This window comes from Schistocerca piceifrons, chromosome X (assembly GCF_021461385.2).
Source record: "Schistocerca piceifrons isolate TAMUIC-IGC-003096 chromosome X, iqSchPice1.1, whole genome shotgun sequence".
NCBI classification, from domain to species: domain Eukaryota; kingdom Metazoa; phylum Arthropoda; class Insecta; order Orthoptera; family Acrididae; genus Schistocerca; species Schistocerca piceifrons.
The window spans coordinates 434,527,940-434,548,479 of record NC_060149.1 but is presented as its reverse complement, the minus strand read 5'-3'; the positions used below and the strand labels follow the sequence as shown (position 1 = coordinate 434,548,479).

Genomic DNA, 20,540 nt, shown 5'->3' with positions numbered 1-20,540 from the left:
TTATGTGAGGTACTGATTACTTTTGTTCTCCTCTCCTTGTCTGCTACAGTGTAACATTCAATAAACTGTTGGACAATGATTTCTTGTTTTCATAACTGTTATCAATGAAAAGTACATAGAAATATTCTCCCAGCTTCTAATGCTGTTAGTGCCTCCTATTTTAATTATAATGGCTTGGTGTTATCAATTTTATATAACTATGTTTTCACTAGCATCAGAGTCATAGTTGCTGCATTTATGAACAAAACATGCAGTGTGTGCTGTTGTAAAGAGACTGATAGAGATCAGTAAAATATTTCACTTTTCCTTGGAATTATTACATGATAGAAAAATCAATGTCAAAATATTCCCACAATTTAAACTGGAGATAAAAGCTCTTGTTACTTTTTTGCATGTTATAGTGCTACCAATGATATTTTTGCTATTAAACACAACTTAATTATAAGGAAACTGTTAAATCTGTTATAATGAATTTATTGAAAGGAGTCTTATTTCAGAAATATTCCCAGTTATAATACAAACTAAATTATCAATTCAATTTTTGAGTTTCAAAATTAGCAATTCAGTCTTAATGAACCAATTTTCCAAAACAAGCTTAGTTATTTTCTGATACACCAGCATAGAAATTAAGAAAAATATTCATCCTTGAAAGTAAACTCATCCTTGTTAAATAATGGAATAATTTTCACCTCATTCATGCAGTTTCAGTTTTTCTGCAGATTATCAACATGGTAATATTTTACATCATCAGTAAATGAATTGAATTATTTTATGTTCATTAAGCTTTCAAAATAGTCTGAAGGATATTATAGATTTCTGAAGCGCATGATTCTGTGTACATAAAACATTATCATGTAATCTGCAAGATCAGATACATTTAAAAAATTACACAGTAGGTACTTAAAATGGTAGACTTAAAAGTTGCCAGTAAATTTTGAATAGTCTACAAATGATGACAATAGTGTTTGTAATGTCACAAACTATTGTGAACTTGTGATTTGAGGGATACTGTACAGAATGAAAATGATTATGCAATACATTCCACTTAATACATTGTATAATGCATACTTCATATCACTTATCTCAATTTAGTATTACCTGTTAAGTTCTTTTGAACTGTATCACAACTGCTGATATCTTGATGCTTTATTCCTTCTTTTTTGATAGGGTATGATGCTGCCTAAAATGAGTCAGCACAAGTAAATTGATGAATAATACTGTTATAGTAATACTAAAAAGTGTCTCTCAAATGCGGTATTGCTACAATGACATGACAGACTGAAACCACATGTAGAACAAGTTCATGTTCTCTCTGACATCTACTCTATAATAATGCCACACATATTTTTTTCTTTTAATAATTTTTTACAATATTGTCCAGAATATATAAGTGGCCATACAAATATACAGTTTTTATTTACAATAGAGAAGTTGTAAGTGCCAACAGAAAGTAAGAAGTTTAAATGTAATATTTACCTTAACAACTCATTATGAAATATTTTAACCATTTAAATGTTATAAGATGGAGACATATATATTTTTTAATTTTGTATCTTTGATGAATAACATCTATAGTTTTTCATGGCGGCTTCTGTTTAATGAAACCAACATTTTTCATCAAAAAAGTGCATTCCTATTTCATTCCTTCACTAATAATCTTCAGGCAGCTTTTGCATGATTTCCCTCCAGCATGACATGAAAAAAATCTCTGTTTTGAAGTAAATGTATTTACAGCTGTAATAATTTTCAATTTTTAGACTTATAGTGAGAATTAAAATTTTTTGTAGTAAATTTGAACTGGTGATGCTTAGCAGATGCCAAGGTACTTTCAGTTCATATCATGTCAATAAAGGTCCACTTCCTCAGCTTAGGATATGATATTGTCTAAAATAAGCCAGCACAAGTAAACCAATGAACACCACTATTGCAGTGATACTAAAATGTATCACTTGTCTATGTCATTGCTACAGTGACATGACAAATTGATGCCACATGTAGAACAACTTACTGCAGTTTGATGAGATCTTCATGTTGATCAGATAGTGAAAATAGATCAGCTATCAATGCATCTGGAAACACACAATGAACTTAATCTTTCAAATTTCTTTTTTTAAAATAAAAAACCTGTTCCTGTTTACATTGTGGGAAATAAAATTTGGTGCTCACATGCGCACACACACACACACACACACACACACACACACACACACACACACACACACACACGAATAACCAGAGGAATAAGTGAAGTGAAAGGATAATTACATTCATCTAGAGCTCTTCAGTTGTTCAAATTCATTGGAGGATATAGAAAAGCTTTACATTAAAAAAGTTTTATTAAAATTACAAAGAATTGTCCATTATTAAAATGTCAAAACATAAAAATGCAGGAGAGGTGAATGGGTACTATGATTGTCAACAGCACACAGAAACAGATTTAATGTACAAAATGAAATAAATAAAACATTACTTGAAATTATTTTTCTTGTTTCTGCAAATAAAGGAAACACTAATATACTTCTAACAAATGCTCTTACTGAACAAAAGTATGCCACTTTTGACATTTTAATTTTTCTATTTACGTGGAGGTTGTTCCACATTTTCCACATCTGGTTTATGTGGCATGTAACTTCTGTTCTGATGAATGAAAAATGATATGAATAGTGAGATTGTTCTTAAACTATGAGATACATTGATCAGAAATCTTATTTTAACGCAGATGCACTAGAAGTACATGTATAAACAACAGCAGCAGCAACAGCCACATTATCAATTACTCAAATATCATTTAAAAACACTCATAACATTTATTTGTACATGTTTAATTCTGCTGTTTCTGTTCCCTTAAGTGCTTGTAGAGAATGCATGAATCTTCCATTCCCCATCCATGTCGTATGTCCAATGCGATACACATCACATTTGTGAAAAGAAGTACCGCATTTGCTTCGATTCCATTTTTGAGGTTTATGTACACTAACACAGGTATATTATCAAGCATTTTCTAATTAACTGAGATGAATCCATTCTGCTGTCTTGACTCTAGAACACTAGATAAACTCTGGTGTTACAATGGAAGACACTTTCATGTAAATATCCCTACTGCTCATGAACACAACATTTTGTTTTGTCACTTCACAAATAATTTCATTCTTCTTCACTGTTTTTGGACACAGAGTTTTATTTAGTTTAGTAAATCATTGGTCTTCATTATAATGAACTTATATCCGACACTCCACTTGTCATTTTCTCACGTAAAGTGGAAATATCATCCTCTATTCGTACCAACAATTTCATTTTCTGAAAGAGAACATCGTACATGCCATGAATGATTAATACATTAAGATCAATATGTTACTCTTAATTTTCAAAAATGCTGTTTAATTTTATAGATTAGTATACATAATTACTAAAATGGTGAACATTGGTACATTTTTCTGTTCATCAGAGCCTCTTTTTACCAATTCCTCTACATAAATTTTTAATTATTAATTCTGAAAGCAATAGTTATAACATTTATATTTATATTTAGCCCATTTCCCGCGCTTGTCCCATTAGTGTCATTAGGCTTCTAGTGGAAAGTGTGTGTGTTTGTTTTTGTTTCCACCATATTTGTGACGTCATGGGTCAAAGCAGACGGGTGGGATCGGACGCTTCCGTATTTCCTCATTATAAATTATAGGAAGAAGTTTAATTCATAAATTATTATCCAACTAAGGCAGTTTGTATTAGTATGCATCTAGTGGAATAAGCATTACAGTCATGAATGGAAAGCAATGGTGGCAGAAACAAAGCCTTGGAAATAAATCTGGAAAGAAAGTGCCTTCACAATTGTCTAAATTGAGTTAGCAAAGTGAAAAACTCAAATCAGGATGATGGCTAAGACCACTGATATGAGGAATTTATCACAGAAACACCTTACACTAAAAGAGTAAAATTTAACTACAACCAGTTAGATACACCATCTTTAGCCATTACTGAATATTTACCATTCTAAAATCACCAGGTGTTTTTAGCCACAGATAAATCATATATCCTGGTATGCACAACATTGATGACAAAGCTGTAATCCAACCAAGGAAGTGGCTCCACCATGGATATTCATAATCCAGATATTTAATTGGTGTCCATTGAACAAGGTTAAATATGAAAACACCCTGCAATAAAAATAGAGTGTCATAAACATAAAGCTGCAAATATGAGATACTGAAGAAATCTGTTAAATTTTCTAACACAAATTTTAATAATTCTTTATTGACATACAGGAAATGAACTATTAATAGAAGTTAATATTCATTTCTTTAGTAGCTGAACAAAAATTATACTAGATGATATAATATTCACCCTACAGACTGAATTTTCACTTTGCAGTATACCAAATCAATTAATGTATCTGAACTTTTTCTCTTACAAAACAACCCTAAAAGAATCAAAGTGTCTATTAAAGTCCGGTTTGAAACTACATAAAACTTGTAGACTAGTTTTCTTTTTTTCTTCTTTATCCTTTATTTTCATGGGGTCATCATGTTAATTATTGGATTTGGTAAGCTAGTGGTAGAGGGTGGATGGTTGCCCTTCTTATCACCATCCCCTTTCCCCTGGGAAGGAATTTTTATACACTGTGTGTCTCTGTGTAGCATTATTAAGTATGAAAATGTGCAAATGTTTTTTGAAATGTTTGCAAATCATGTAAGTGAGAAGGACCATATATTCTAAACTGATATCCATCTAGCCAGATGTGAGAAACCACCTAAAAGCCACATTGAGGCTGGCCATCATGGTGGCCTTGATCATTAAGCCACTGGGTAGAATTGACATGGAGCCAGTGAGCCTCCACAAATCCCAGAAGTGGCATGCTGATGCATGTAGCTATTGGGGGGATAAAGCTTGTAAATACTTATTATTATAAATACCAGAGATAACTCTGCAGTTTAAATTTTATATCCAATTTTAACAATGTCAATAATATAAAGTCCCATCAGCTTTACATATTTTGAGGTCTGTAATTTTCTCTTTTCCATTCTCTGATTTTTTGCAAGATTAGCAAGTATTTACATATTTGTTTTTGGGGATTGTTTACATTACTATACGCTAAGATGTACACATAAGAGTAATCCAGAGACTTCTGTTGCTTGGAAGTATAGTTTTTTTTATCTATTGCAAGTAGTTTATTTGAACAAAGTGCAAAGGTATATCTTCTGATACTGTTGCACATGTACCAGAAAGGAAGCTCTGAATTGAACTGGAGCTTATTTATTCAAAGAGTCATTCTGCAGGCCAACAAAATATATCACCAGAATTAAGGACTACTGAAAACAAAGACTGGATCACCTCATACCACAGTAAGTAATAATTCAGAAACTGTTTTTCCTACTGTCTCTTGAATGGCATTTACATGCTAGTGGCTGTACTTAGAATAAATAAATAAATCGGAATTTACAGCTTAAGGAGAAGAAAGTGACATCCACAAAACTGTTAGGCACTTGTGCATCCAATTAGGGTGATTCTCAGTGCTGTTTGTTTTATTTTCTCTAATGATTCAAGTTTCTCTTCAGGACGTAGATTGTGGCAGGTGTTAATTTTGAAAGATGATGAGATACTAGCCTGACAGCAGGCTTTGTAGACCTTTGCTGTTGAAATTTTCTGCAGCATAAACATGATGCAATATTCTAGTCCCCTACAGCAGACTACAGTTAACTGACTGAAATTCAACTATGGAAACATACCTCATGCATTAAGTCAGTGTGGATATGCTTATACTTTAACAGGTGGGGCTGCATTTGCAAACAATGGGATGTATTCTTCATAAAAATTGCTCATTGAGCATGATAGCCACAGTGATGTAGTACACATCATTCACTGGACCTGGTGAAAGTGTATTGAGGTATATAATCGAGATCTTCATGAATCTGTACAGGGTGTATACGACCCGGGACAACCGGGAGATCTGAGAAAAACCCGGGAATTTTTTCATCCGGGAGAAAACCGGGAAAGCCCGGGAATTTTTTAGAATTCCGGGAATTTTTCATTGTTTTAGTTTTTGGTTCAATTTTTGTAACTTTGACTAGTAAGAACCAATACTCTAACAAAGAATATTACTGTATCTCACTAATGTAGAATAATATTGCAGCAATAAAACACGAACGAGAGAAAAAAACGAAAATAAAACCTAAGTTGCAAAGGAAATGCGCCATATACAGGAACAAAACACAGTGCTCATACAAGCGTCTGCGAACAGCAAAATGTGTCAAAGGCTTTAGGAAGACTGCAATGTTTCATAACAACAAATTGCCTCCGATGAGCGCGACGTCACAACTGTTTACATTAGATTCTCCCGTGTTTTTATGGAACAATTAGTATGCCGGGAAAGCTTTAGCGAGCTTATGCGCATGTGCAGTTGAGTCGCGTATGAGTAGTACCTTCTCCCACTTCTGGCTACAGAAGTGTGGTAGTTAGCTGTATAAGCAATAGCAGCAAGCAGCCAGATGCTATCTGGAAAAATTTTACTGGTGCACCTAAGCTGACAGATTCACGTATGCGCATCAGGCCCGGAACTAGGGGGCGGGGGCAAATTGGGGCATCTATCTGTCCCGGGCGGCAGTTTCGAGGGGGAGGGGGGGGGGGGGGAGCACCAAATTCATAGTATTGAGGAAAAAGGCCTTGTTTCATAAAGCGCCTAGCATCCAGCGCACGTTGGTCTATCGATTACTCAGATGATTTTGAACGCATCCCTGTTGGTTTTTGAACATTTTTGATCAAATTCTAAGTTGATTTCTTAGTGAATCAGGAGTTGATTTTTGAATGCGTGCATAGTGTACCTGATGTCTCTGCGATTGGAATCCCCATCGCATTTAGAAATAAACTTTCCTACAGACAAAAGGGGACGGATCTATACGAGCTGAGCGAATAAAGCCGAAAGGGTGAATGCCAATCGCTCTTTATGTGGTTGACTGGGTTTGCAAATGTTTAGCGTTGTTATGCTTACTAGCGAATTCCATAGATTCATACTACCATAGTGGAAATAAACGACTAACAGGAGTAACAAGCAACTAAGATTACGTATTGTCCTCTCCGTGTACCCAAGAAAATAAAATTTTGACAGAAAATTTTTGACCAGACTGGTACCCTACTAAGGGCTTGTTACACAGTCCCCGGCTAGCAGCCACTAAAGTTCTATTCTGGGAGTAGCACGGAAAACGCGTTGTACGAACACTTAATAACGCCTAACCGGAGAACAAATGCGGGATAACTAAACAGGTGATTGTGGCAGGGTTAGTGAAGTTAACCAGAGAATAAATTTTGACACTGGCAGGAATAGTTACAGGATTAGTGATGACAAGATTGTTAGAACGAGGAAGGAGAAGAAACGGAGATTCTCACAAATTACGGAAGAATATGACGATTCTAAATTTGTATAAACATTTCGTAATACTACTTTTCGATTTCATGCTTCAGAAGCTAGAGAGTATGAATGAAATGTGAAACTATTTCTTAACATAAAAACTTTTGCTTGTAGTAGGCCCAATATGCATTTGATATTGGTACTTCGTGAATTATATTCTGTCGTGTTATAAAAATGACCATTTGTGCCAAAACAGTCTCGTTTATTTGGTGTGTGTAACAATTGCTACAATATTAAGCAGGCCTATTTCGTTTTATCTAGCAGATTATTTGGGTACTATTTGTATTAACAGCTTTTCTGCGTTTTTTCATGTAGCAAAATGTTGACGAACTTTGATGGCGTAATACATTCTTTCCCAGAAAGGAAAGTACGCCATATTAAGCTGTGGCAAGATTAGAGAGAGAGAGAGAAAAAAAGCTAGGACTTAAGGATTGAAGAAATGTGTACTGTCTTGCTTGTCTCTTGTCTTTACTCGTTTTATGTATCCTATGTTTAATTTTATGTCACACGGAACAGCAAGTTATTAGCTAAAAGCCAGTAAAGACTGAAAATTTTCTGAAGAGTTCTTGTCCTCCCAGTTACAAATAATTCCATACACTACTAATTGCGAGATTTTTTAAAGAGGGGCAGGATGTCAAACCGGCTGACTGGGAGTGGGAGACACACCACAGAACATTTTAATTTCCACTGTGCTGAATATAGTTTTATGGCACCCATTACAAAATATTACACCTTTGAATTCCACAGAGCGAAATACACAGACGTGCGATGGAATAATTCTGTGAAGAGGCTTAGCACTGCACTTCGGCACACTTAAGACCAAATAACATGTCTTACGTTCCCTCGATCATATATGTTTTATGTATCAGACTCTTCTGAAAGATGTGAGCTACAATATAAAGATATTTTTGAAAACCCGATTTTTAAAATTTTTGGTGTCCTACCTCAAACGCTCGAGGGAGGGGGAGCGCCACTATCTAATGATGCCGCGGTTCGGAAATATCGTAGATCCGGACCTGATGCACAGAGCAGTCTGAGTTGTAGCGGGGAGGTGGTAGTCTCCACGTGACCCGTGTTTACGTTAAGTGATTTTGCTGTTTCCTCTTCGTTTATTGCTCTCACGTCAAATGAAAACAAAACGGATTTTTGTGGTCAGGAGCTATCAAGTGAATTAAAATACATTCACATAATTACGGAAGGCCAAAATAAGTTATTAGTTTCAGATTTTATTTTGTTTCTACCTTTCTGACAGTCAAGCGTTAATCGCCTTGCAGAACAATGAAGTTATCTCTGTTTGTTAAAAAATTTGACTTTTATTAATCTTTTCTGCTGAGGCAGTCAATTTATTTGAAACGAAGTGTTTAATTCCACACTACTGCCTAGTTTCAACTGTTCACTACATTTCAAGTTCAAGTTTTCATTATCTAACACGTATGGCATTATGCCATAATAAAGAACCAAACATGAGATAATACGGTACTGGTACTCCAAGAAAATTTACATCTGAATCTGGACATATGAATGTGCATTTTAGTAGGGTTCACAAAATTCCCATGCTCTTAGAGTATCCCCTAATGTCTTGTTTCGTTTATGACATAATGTAAGATCTTTTAATGTTTTACATGTACGAACATACGGGCTCCCTGCGTCATCGTAGCTGCACACGCGCGGCGACGCTTGTCATCTGGCGCAACTGCTGAAATGAATCTATTTCTAACAGGTCGCGGGAAAATATTCTGAATGGTTGTTTGAAAAGCGTTACCTTCAAGTAAAGTTAATTTCCTTTTACACAAGATGAACTCTGTCCGCCAGTGTCCGATGAATTTATTAAATTACAGAGCGTTTGACTCTCATTCAAAATTCAAACCTTTGAGAACGACCATTTAGAATATTTTCGAGCCCAGAAGATCAGACATTTATGTCGTTGTTAAAAATTTTACTGGCACATTTGTGTGATATATCTTAAAAGTGTAACACGCGCAAAAAATATCAACATTATGTATGAAAGCTTAGCTGCTCTTGCAGCTTATTAATCTTAGAGGCCGATATTATAGGCTACGTGAAAGCTTTTCTTTTCTTTTAGCAACACTATGTATATTAATTTAAACCATTACTTTTCCCTATTTGTGTGTTCGCGCTACTTAACAGTGATGTTGCTATTGGCTGACCATATCACATGTTCTATGCTCTGAATATCCGCTGTCATCGGCTGGCGAGATCGCTTGACATGAGCTACGACTGGCTTACAAAAACACATCGCAATCTCGATCTCAATCCTTCGGAAAGTAACATGTGGTATTTGGTGAAATTCGAATTTATACTTTCGAAATACGAAATATGCAGTGCGCATGTTGCTGCACATCAGAAGTGCCGGGAAATTCTATGCCGGTGTATAAAACCACAACCATTGAAAGGATTAATAAGTTTTACAGTTCTGAGGAAAAGTATACTGTTACTTAACACGGAAAAAGTGTATTTTCATCCGGGAGGAAGTGTATTTTTAACCGGGAAATCCGGGAAAAATCCGGGAATTTTTTTTCCTCATCCACATATACACCGTGTCTGTAAAAGACTTTTAAAATATATGCTGTTATGCATAGAGAATGCCTGAAGTCTACTAACAGATTTTTAGGGGTTGGCCAGATTTTTTTTGTCAGCTGAAGACAAAGTCTGTATATTGGTCAGCAATCATATATGGCCCTTTATTAATAACTGTTCATCTTGATCACACTTTATTATATAATTCACAGTATTACTTGTTTTGGCTCCCTGCCATTATCACATCTGTTAAAACTTAATGGAAAAAGCACTAATAGAACATAATAGGTTCAAAATGGCTAAAGTCCAGACTGTCCTCTGAATGTGTTATAGCCATTGAAGTAAATAGTTGCTGTTTCATTAAATCAGTTTTCACATAATATTTTGTTTCATTTACTTCGTGGTGCTAAGAGGTTTTCTATAAGTTGCTTATCTACCTTTTGCACATTTTATTCTGATTTTAAGTATATATATTGTTGCTGCATTTTGCTCTATAGCTTATGTGAAAACATTTGAATATCCTATTTTAAAATTTTTGAATCTGTGATGCTGGACTCTTGTGATATCTCATCACTAGCACCCTCACATGTTTTCATAAGTATAGGCTGCACTAAGGCTGCTTCTAGCACCGAGAATATAGAAAGCATTCAACACTGATGCTCATATTAGTATACTCCTTATGGCATGTTATGGTAATCAGCCATGTTATCTTTATTATGTACCACTAGACTTTTTTCTGTAAACTTTAGCCTCAGCGATATTATATCTCTAATGTTTTATTATCGTTTTTACATTTAGTTATAACCAATATGATGATGGCAGAGAGCCAAAACTGGTAATCTTGTAAATTACATAATAAACTGTAATCAACACAGCCAGATTTTTGTTGTTGAGTGTTATCAAATAAGCAACTTTTGGTAATCAGTGGCTAGACTGATTTGTCCAGTCTGTTACCTCAATACTTTTGTAACCATATCCTGATATCACCGGCCAAATGGTGTAAGTTTATGTATTATAAAATGTGTCTTGTGAAGAAAACATTTCTGTTGATATTTGTACTCAGTTTTGACAACAGATTTAAATGCACTTTTACCTCTTCACTTTCAGCATTGAACTGTTACAGTGCTGGGACACAATCATTCTTGCAGTAACAAATAATGAAAATGTACAAATGAAAAAAATGCAACAAACCTGTTACTGTACAATACAATGCAGGAGTTGTTCAAAATACCAACCACTATTATCATGACAGATTGTATAGTAACACACCATGAATAATCTTACATGCTCAAGAAGCCCAAAAGGCTGGCATGCAACTCTAGTGACTGTGACAAAAATAGCAGAAAAGTCAATGGGAATATTGATCTGAAAGTCATAAACTAGACACTTCACCCCAGAATAAAAAAATCCATTGATGTCATGTCTGCTGACGGAGGTGGTTATGGATTGAGACCACCAGACCAATCCATCACTGCCAAAACTGAATGTAAATGTGATTTATAGTGTAAAGTGCAAAGAATTCCGTTGCCCCACAATTTTGAAACCAAACTGTCAGTGGCACATCTTCTACAAACTCAGGTAGGAAATGTTCAGGAAACATCTTTTAGATTATTTCATTCAGTCTGTTGGGAAATATGTATGATAATATCATGAAACTATTGAAAATAATAGTTCTGACAGGATTGATATACCAGTGTATATAAGTTCTTTTTATTTCATACATTCAAATCACAGAACATGCCATATTTTTTAAATATGGCTTCACGTGTGTAAAACACATATGCAGGACAAAGGTGATTTTCTACAAATTGCTTTAGGAAATAGTTTGCTATCTCTGCTTGAAGTGGGAAGTCCACCAGTTACATTGTTTACATCTGCCATACGTAATACAGGTACTATTCTAAAAACAGTTCTTTGGATTATCTTCACATAATCATGTAATGTTTCACCCTGTGAAGGCAAGACTACCACCTCTCATGTTTAACATGTCCTTTTAAAGGCAGTGTGTTCTGATGTACCCAGTCACCTATGTACATATGCGAAGGTACTGCTCTGAGTTTGCCATAGCTGTGGGAACTGCTACCCTGCTACCCACAGTAACTCCTCAATTGCCCAGCAGCTCTACAAATAAGGTGGCTATTGGTCAAGTCTGCTTACATAGAACTAAGACTAAGGGAAACAAGACTTGAAACCACATTGAGCAGGACAAAATTGCAATCTAAGGGGCCAACAATATTTTCATCTGTGAGTATTGTGAATCAGTGGAATTGTTGTCCTTAAAAACACAACACAAATTTCATTTCACATGTATTTCCAAAAATGTGCAAGCATTGTCAATGCAATAAAGTTCAAAGGAAACAAACTGAATGAACTACTCCATAACATCAACATGGAGACCAGGGGTTTCTTTTATCAAAGGATTCACCAAGCAACATTCACTGATCTCTGAAAGATTATTGGTATGGTTCAGACTCATCCTGCACAGTGTTTATGTTGTGCAGTGGTATGGTCATAAAGTTTGAAAAATGTGTTTTATTGGAGAGCAAGCATTTCAAAATTATTTTTATATCGTTCAAGAGTCAAATAGATTCAAATTAATAGTGAAATAGCAGTAAAAGACATGAAACGAAGAAGTTGGATATTTATTTTGAACTTGGTGTTACTGTTTAGCAGGAAGTAACAAATCAGTATTCAGTGCACTTTGTCTTATCTCTGCTCCAGTTTCTTTCTGCTAATGGAATTTCTTCCTCTAGCCTCTTTATTACTTTTATACAAACAAAACAAACAAGCAACAACCATGAAGCATTTGGTAGTAAATATGATTTAGACATTGAAAATATGTTAAATTCTTATTATTATTTCTGTCTGAAAACAAAATATGCCAAATTTATAAGAAGGTGACAAGCAAAACAAAAAATATGGAACTGAAGGAAAATTCTTACCACACATATAAATGGAGTAGCTATAGTCCAACAGAACTTCCACCACATGAATGGGTAGTAACCAATCATATCCTTTATTCCATCATAAAAGCGATTCACTCCAAATGCCCAGGAAATTGCAATGCATTCAAAGAATATCAGGAACAATAAACAGAATCCACTGACTGCATATGAATCCAATATTTGAAATACATACATTCCTCCCTAGAGCAACAAAAGAATCAACATACATTAATCAATTTTGTGTATGGCTCGTAATTCAATGATTTCACTAAATTATTTTTTTGTTAACACACAAAGGAGCACACAGTCCTCAACAATGGGAACTGTGGCTACCATTACAGCATACAAATAGAAATGTGTCCTGATCTTTCAAACTATAGATTCATGTGTAATGAGAAATAGGAGGCTGTTTTTCTGGAGAGTGTCCTGGGCATCAAAACTGTTTAAGAAAAACAGGCCTTTTTAAAACTTTTTTGAAGAGATGAACAATCTTGGTTGCGAAACAGCCAAGACTGTTTATCTCTTTAAAACATTTGTCACTGGTTGCTGTATCATCCCACCATGAACTGGAAAAAGCTTTTTAAAACACATTGAAACCATATGATTCCTATTGTTTCATCTTCCTATTCTTTTTCTAGTGAATGACTGTTTCTTCAAACTTTTATTCAGAATAGGAAAATATATATTGTTATCAGAGCTCTCATAAGCTAAATTTGTAAGCTATACACATCTAGATAATAAGATTCATTTGTGGGCAATAGCTGTTGCATTAAAACTCAAACAAACAAGCACATATTAGTGACCATCAGCATAAATGACAGCAGTTACACATAATTTGTGCTGGAGGGAACAGGAGAAAACACAGAAAAGAAAATCAGAGTTTAACATACCACTGCTGATGAGGCCATTAGTGATGGACCACAAGATTGGACAGGAGAAGGATGGGGAAGAAATGAGCTGTGACCTTTTTCAAAGAAACCATCCTTGCAATTGTCTTAATTGATTTAGTGAAACTTTGGAAAATCTAAATATGGATGACTGGACAGGGATTCAAGCCACAAGTGTAAGTCCGCATTGCTAAGCATTGTGCCCCCGTGCTTGGTGGAATGGAACACATTTGGCTCTGTTTACAGATGAACAAAACTCATAAAATATACAGCTGTGGGCCTATTTCAGGCATTTTATTATTTTTAGAAGAAACAGAGGAAGTAAAAGAAATGTTAGAAACCAAAATATATAGGGTGTGGGAAAGAACACACTCCCATATGTGGAACTGCTGCAGATGTGCAGGCTACAGAAGAGCAACTGCATATGTTGTGCTTTTCCCATTATAAATTATAGAGAATGGATAAATATGGAAGTTAAATATATCACTGTATGTATATTACATTTATCATACTTCACTCAGTGCTGTCTTAACCCTACAGAGTGCACATCTAGATGATGGACTGCGAAGTGTTCATCAGCAGCTCCTGACTGTTGAAGGGTAGGAAGGAAGTTAGAGACCTCCCATGGACAAAAATAGGTGGAGAGAAGACTCAATTAACAAACCCAGCTAAGACAGGCTTAGAAAGCAAGCGTGGAGAAAATATGTGCTTTCAAACATGTAACAAGCCTTGCAATGAATGAAAATAATGGAAGATTACCCAGTTATTGCCAAGGACTAAGATTTGGTACATTTGACATACAGACACTGACAGGAGTCTGGATATTCTAGAAATGTCAAGGGTCAGGTGGAAGAATAAAGGAAGTAGGGAACTGAGGAGTGGACATAGACTGTATTGGAGTGGGAATAAAGAAGAAGTAAGACATGGAATGAAACTAGTTATGAGAGGGGGGTTGAAAGAGGAGCTGAAGGGAATGTTTGCCAGGGTGATGAAGATCAGAGTGAAAGTGAATGGGAAAGATATGCAAATTCTGCAAGTACAGGCAACACAAGTTGGATAGTCTGCTGAAGAGAAGGAGGACTTTGAACAGAAAATGCAGAGACAACTAGCCAGTCAGAAGATCATGATAATGGAAGACCTAAGTGCACACATGAGCAAGGGAAGAGAAGGATATGACGAAGAATTGAAAATGCAGGTATGGGGATGGAGAAACAAGGAAGGATGAAAATTGTTAGACTTTTGTAAAAGGAATGGACTAGCTGCAGGCAAAACCTGGCCTAAGAAGAAGGAAAGTCATAAGGTAATGTAGTACAGCCATGGTTTGTTGGGAAAATCTGTGATAGATTACATAATGCATGAGTAGCACATGAAGGTAATAGACACACGTGCTAAAGTAATACCTTCTAAAGCCACATATAAGTAATCACTGTGTTTTATTAGTTACAGTTTGAGAGATTAAAGAGAAAAAGGGGACAAAAAAGATAAGAAAGAAGGATAGGAGTGTGAAGGTTGAAAGTAGAAAAATACAAAGAAGAATTTCAGAAAATAGTATGAGCAATGTACCAAGGAATGAAAAGCCATCAGTAGAGGAGGAATGGGGAAGGTTCAAAATAACAATGGCAGAAGCAGCAGAGAAAGAGAGTGGGAGAACCAGTGATAAGAAAAGGTGGAATGAAACTCCCTGGTGGAATGGTACAGTAAGGGAGGAAATTGAAAAAAAAATGTATTTTGTGTATGGTCTCAGGAGAGAACAGAGAAAGCATGAAAGGAATACACTGATAAGAAGAAAGTAGCTAAGAGAGAGGTAGCAGAAAATGGATGGAAGAATGGTGTAATGGGACAAATCACATAGATTAACAGAATATTACAGCACCACATATTAGTAAACAACCCAATAGCAAATGTCTCACATCTCTGCATATTTTACTTATGCATATTGCTACAAACTGTATGGTGGAATTCTATGTTAATGACACCTTGAAAGCTTTGTGAGCAAACCAAGTAACAGAGCAGGGTTTCAAAACTAGTTTCTCAAAATTAACTGTAAACAAACAGCATGTTTTCGTATTTTGATGAAACTTCTGCATTTCATTAAAAAAAAGATAAATATCATACCAAGCACTATATTTGGAACTTAAGAAAATGTCTGCTACAAAACCCAAATAGTAATTAAGAAGAAAATCAGTATTATATGTTTTGCATTATTGGATCTGACATAAAATACTATTTTGCAAAGAAAACCAGAAAATCCAAGATAATAATTATTATATATTAATTTAGTAATTTAGTCCATGTAGAACCACAGTAATAGGAACTTATGTAACTGACCTCTTAATTACAAGCTTATGAAATTTATTGTAAATAGATATCATATTTTCATATTTCACCAAAATCTGTTCACTGCATAAAAACCCAGTTTAATGAGTATATCAATGCCTGGAAGTCATGGAAATGTTATCCACAAAAGCCAATTTGTTATTAAGGAGAAAATCAAAATTTTGTATTTTGCATTACTTGATCAGATGTAAGAGATTATATTACACAGTAAATGATGAAATTTACAATTACAACCACTACATATAATTCGACAATTTATTTCATGTAAAACTACTGTGCAAGAACTTTTTTGATTAACTTTTTTAGTTGTAAGTAATGTATTTTGCAGTTCCAATAATTATTGTTTTGTTTATGTGTGTGTGTGTGTGTGTGTGTGTGTGTGTGTGTGTGTGAATTCCTAAGGGACCAAACTGCTGAGGTCATCGGTCCCTAGACTTATACACTACTTAAACTAGGTTATGCTAAGAACAACACACATACCCATGCCTGAGGGGGGACTAAAACGTCCGGCGGGAGGAGCTGTGCAATCTGTGGCATGGTGCCTCAAACAGCGTGGCCACTCTGTGTGGCTATTGCTTATGATGAAGTGGAGGAAATTCATAATAAAGACCAAGAAGTTGTAAATTGGTGTTAATTTTTAGGAAACTCTGATCCCATAAATCATGATTACTCAGGCCACCCAAACAGATTTGCATCCTGTCTTCTACGTGGAGGACTACCAAATATGAGATGAGTATTCCAGTCTCCCAAAATTACTTGTAGCAAGAAATACTTCTTTGAAAGTTTGTCCCTGGTCATATTTAAAGTATAAATTTCCATGCTCGATTAGCAGATAATATGATACTGGCCAAAATGATGGAAGATGAAAGTGAATGGAGTAAGAAGGTGGCACAGTTATGGCTAAGAAGAGAGGCATGATGGGTAATGTCAGGATGGCCAATAAAGAAGGAAAGGAAATTGAGAATGTATAGGAAATCAAGGAAATGTTAAAAGAATATTTTGAAGAGTTACTAAACCCAATCAGGAATTTGGATGAGGAAAATGAGGGTCTAGGGCATGTAGAGATAAATCTATCCTGGACAGAAGTAGAGGAAGTCATAAAGATCAAGAAAGAAGGAAAATCATCTGAACTCAATGAAGTAAATGTGGAGGTGGTGCGAGCAACTGGCATTGTCAAAGTGCAGTGGTTCTATGGGGTCATGAGAATAGTATGGAAAGAATAAAAGGATACATGAAAACTGGAAAAAGGGACTCATATGATATATCTAATTTTTAGTGTAAGGCATCTTCAAGAGAGACACTATGATCATGGTGAGGTGGTGTTCCAGGACACTGACAAGCAAGATATAGGAAATCCTTGAGAAAAGGGCATTGGAAAGCTTACTACAAGAAAAATAAAGGTCATTTATCAAGGAATTGTGAGTTGTGTAAAAGCAGAAAAGAGAAGACTGTCTGAACAGGAAAGTGGACTGAAGCAAGGGAGTGCACTATCTTCTCTAATTTTCATCACCTTACGGGTTAGATAATGACAGGAATGGCAGGGAGAAAAGGAAGGGAATGTATAAAATGAAATGATGTTTGCAGATGATTCAGTAACATATGAAAATGGAGAAGGAGAGGTAGAAGAAAGCCTTAAAGTGTAGGGGGAAGTAGTGGGAGAGGATGGAAGTGTGAAATGGTGGTGACAATAAGGCTTAAGATTAGAGTAGTAATGTGTGTAAGCACTATAGGGCAAGTGCTAAGGAACATGGGTAGTTCCAAGTAACTAATGAGCATAGTAGAAGACTCCAGCAGGAATCATAAAGTAAACAAGAAGGAAAACCCATGGCCTACTGTAGAGTGTCAGAAGCTTGGTGTGGAGCAATGACATACCACCAAAAAGTTAGCAAATGTAATACCAAGTATATTATGCCCCAGTACTCATGCAAGCATCAGAAATGCGAATAATGAAGAAAAGGCAAGTGAGCAGGATACAGGTTTGTGAGATGAAATTTCAGAGAAGCAGAATAGGACTTTAGAGTGGATGGAGTAAGGAATAAGATGGTGAGAGAAATAGTGAAATAGAAGCCCAAGCAAGACCCCAAAGAAAAGACAAGATTAGTATGTATGGGCATATTAAAAGAATGAGAGTTGGCAAAATAATGAGACAGCTCTGTGAAGTGACAATAGGAGGCAGGAGACCTAGAAGAAGACTAAGTCACAGGTGAACTGTTGGAGTGAAGGAATCTGTGAAAAGAGAGGAGAAGACTGGGTCAGAGTGAAGAGAGAAGTATGGTGGGAGTACAGAGAAAGAGGGAGAGGATTATGCTGTTAACAGACCCAGATAGGGGATGGAAACTGTATACAATAATGATGAGGTAATTTAACAAGTGAGAGGATGCTGTATATCAAACAAATGCTCACAATTTTGTTGTTTTTGTGTATTTCACTAATGTTAACTAATATTAGCTGTTCATTCCTTGCCATTTGTAACTTTTACCTTAAAAGCTCTAACCTTGTCTGTTGTCACAACATCTTTGGAATTTCTCATGATTTACACATTTTTTTATGGTGTGCTAACTGACTACAAGGAGAGGTACTGCTATAATTTGTTACTTTCATATCACTCATGTATACACAATTTGTTCAAATGGACTGATTCTCTGATTCTCCATTATGCCTCCATAGTATTTACAGATACTGTGGCACTTCTAGATTTTCTGAGAAAATGAATTGGAAATGCTTCTGTGGCCCAGATAAGTGATGGATGGTGTTTCACTATGTGCTAGGCCTACTTAGAGATGGTGAAACCTGTACATATTACACTAGATCAGTTGGAGCTACCAAGCAGATCACCTATAGAGAGAATTAGTGGCCAGACAGTAAATAAAAATGTAACTATGAGTGACCACATTGTTATAACATTTGAGCTTCAGAATTTTCACTTTAGCTGCACTGAAAAAACTTTCACAATACTTGATTTCTGGACAAATGATGACTAGAATCTTCTAGCTAACATAATAGACATGTGAAGCTCTTACTAGTGATTGCTGGAAGATGAGATCATTGGCTAAATTTAGAGAATAACTGCTAGTGGAAGACCAGTGCAAGAAATAATTATGGATGTTTATAAATTATCTTTGTAAAGTTATCTGCGTAGTCCACCATAGCTCATCATCTGGGAACAGTTGTACAATTTATTGCCTACAAACAAATATTATTTCAGCTCCATGAAGAGCTTGCGGAACAGAACCAGGTGTTGGATGGCACCTCCAACAGAATTATTCCATATGACATAGTTGCAACAGGTAATGCCAGTCATTGTTGTTTTTTAAACCAGTTGTGTTTAAAATATCACAACAACTCTGTTGTACTTCATCTTTCAAAGCAAGAGGTGGCTTCAGTCTTCTCTAAGATAAGAAAAGTTAGTGTTTTCTTAAATGCCTGTCATTAATACCTTACTCATAAAAGTGCAAATTCTAGAGACCTGGAAAACAGCAAGAGCTTGCAGATGATGATGAAAGATGCTTTAGTTCCAGAGTTATAGACTGACACGCATGAAGAACACTCCAGTCAAGGTCCTTGCAGGTGTACAGAGAACATTATGGGCTGCAGTGGTTTGGCTTCATAACATGCATGCCCACTGATAATGAGATTAATGTGGTTATACACATAGTGTCTTGCACTTCTAGGAAGTACAACAGTCTCAACATTTTCATAGATGTTCACATTTAAGTGTAATCTCAGTCCTTAATTTGAGAGCTATTCATCAAACTATATTATTAATTTTAAAAGTGATCTGTTTTGTGTCCCTTGTTCTTAAATTTTTAAATTACTTCATCATACTAAAGGCATTTGTGCTAATCTGTAAGAATGGGATGAAGTGTACTCTTAACAAGCGATTCTGCAATCAGTACATTTATGCTGTGGCATACATATAACAGCCTCTCTAAAGAAGAAATTCAGTAAAGTCAGAATAAGTCTGCTAATGTGACATCAAAATTGGTTTTGCACATTATGTATTTTAAATGTATGTAAGTTACAAGGAGGAAATGGATTTTTAAATTAAGTCCAATGAGAACTACCCTACACAAACAGAGAAGCAATAATGCAACTCCTGTGACCTAATAATAGCTGTTCACTTGCACTGCATAGATGAGTGTTACAAATCTCGGAATAAGGGTACAATATAGGCACAAATGTCATAAAATAAGATTCTAAGATATGTTTTGTAAAACTGATACAGCTGTAAAATGATTGTGATAAATCTTGATTATTGAAATAGGGTGTTCAAATAAAAGAAAATGGAAAACAATATGTGTGTTACAGAAGCATGCAGGTAGGTATTATACCCACGCATAAATAAAATATCTCATTTAGCATGAACCTAAAAGCATTTTATGATTTAAAATAAAAGAAACAGTATATTGAAATCCAATGAAACATATCTGTCTT

General features: G+C 35.4%; 1 protein-coding gene across 2 annotated transcripts in view; it reads right to left on the bottom strand.

Annotated features, from left to right (window-relative positions):
* Positions 1 to 2,361: 2,361 nt before the first annotated feature.
* Positions 2,362 to 20,540, bottom strand: part of LOC124721771 (sodium- and chloride-dependent GABA transporter 1) — a 399,373-nt gene continuing 381,194 nt past the window's right edge. For both annotated transcript variants that reach the window (XM_047246882.1, XM_047246881.1), the window contains exons 11-13: positions 12,880 to 13,083; positions 3,987 to 4,154; positions 2,362 to 3,297 (exon numbers count right to left, since the gene is read on the bottom strand). In XM_047246882.1, the coding sequence (XP_047102838.1) occupies positions 3,208 to 3,297; positions 3,987 to 4,154; positions 12,880 to 13,083 (462 nt within the window). In that variant the 3' untranslated portion in view covers positions 2,362 to 3,207. The remainder of the gene's footprint in view (positions 3,298 to 3,986; positions 4,155 to 12,879; positions 13,084 to 20,540) is intronic.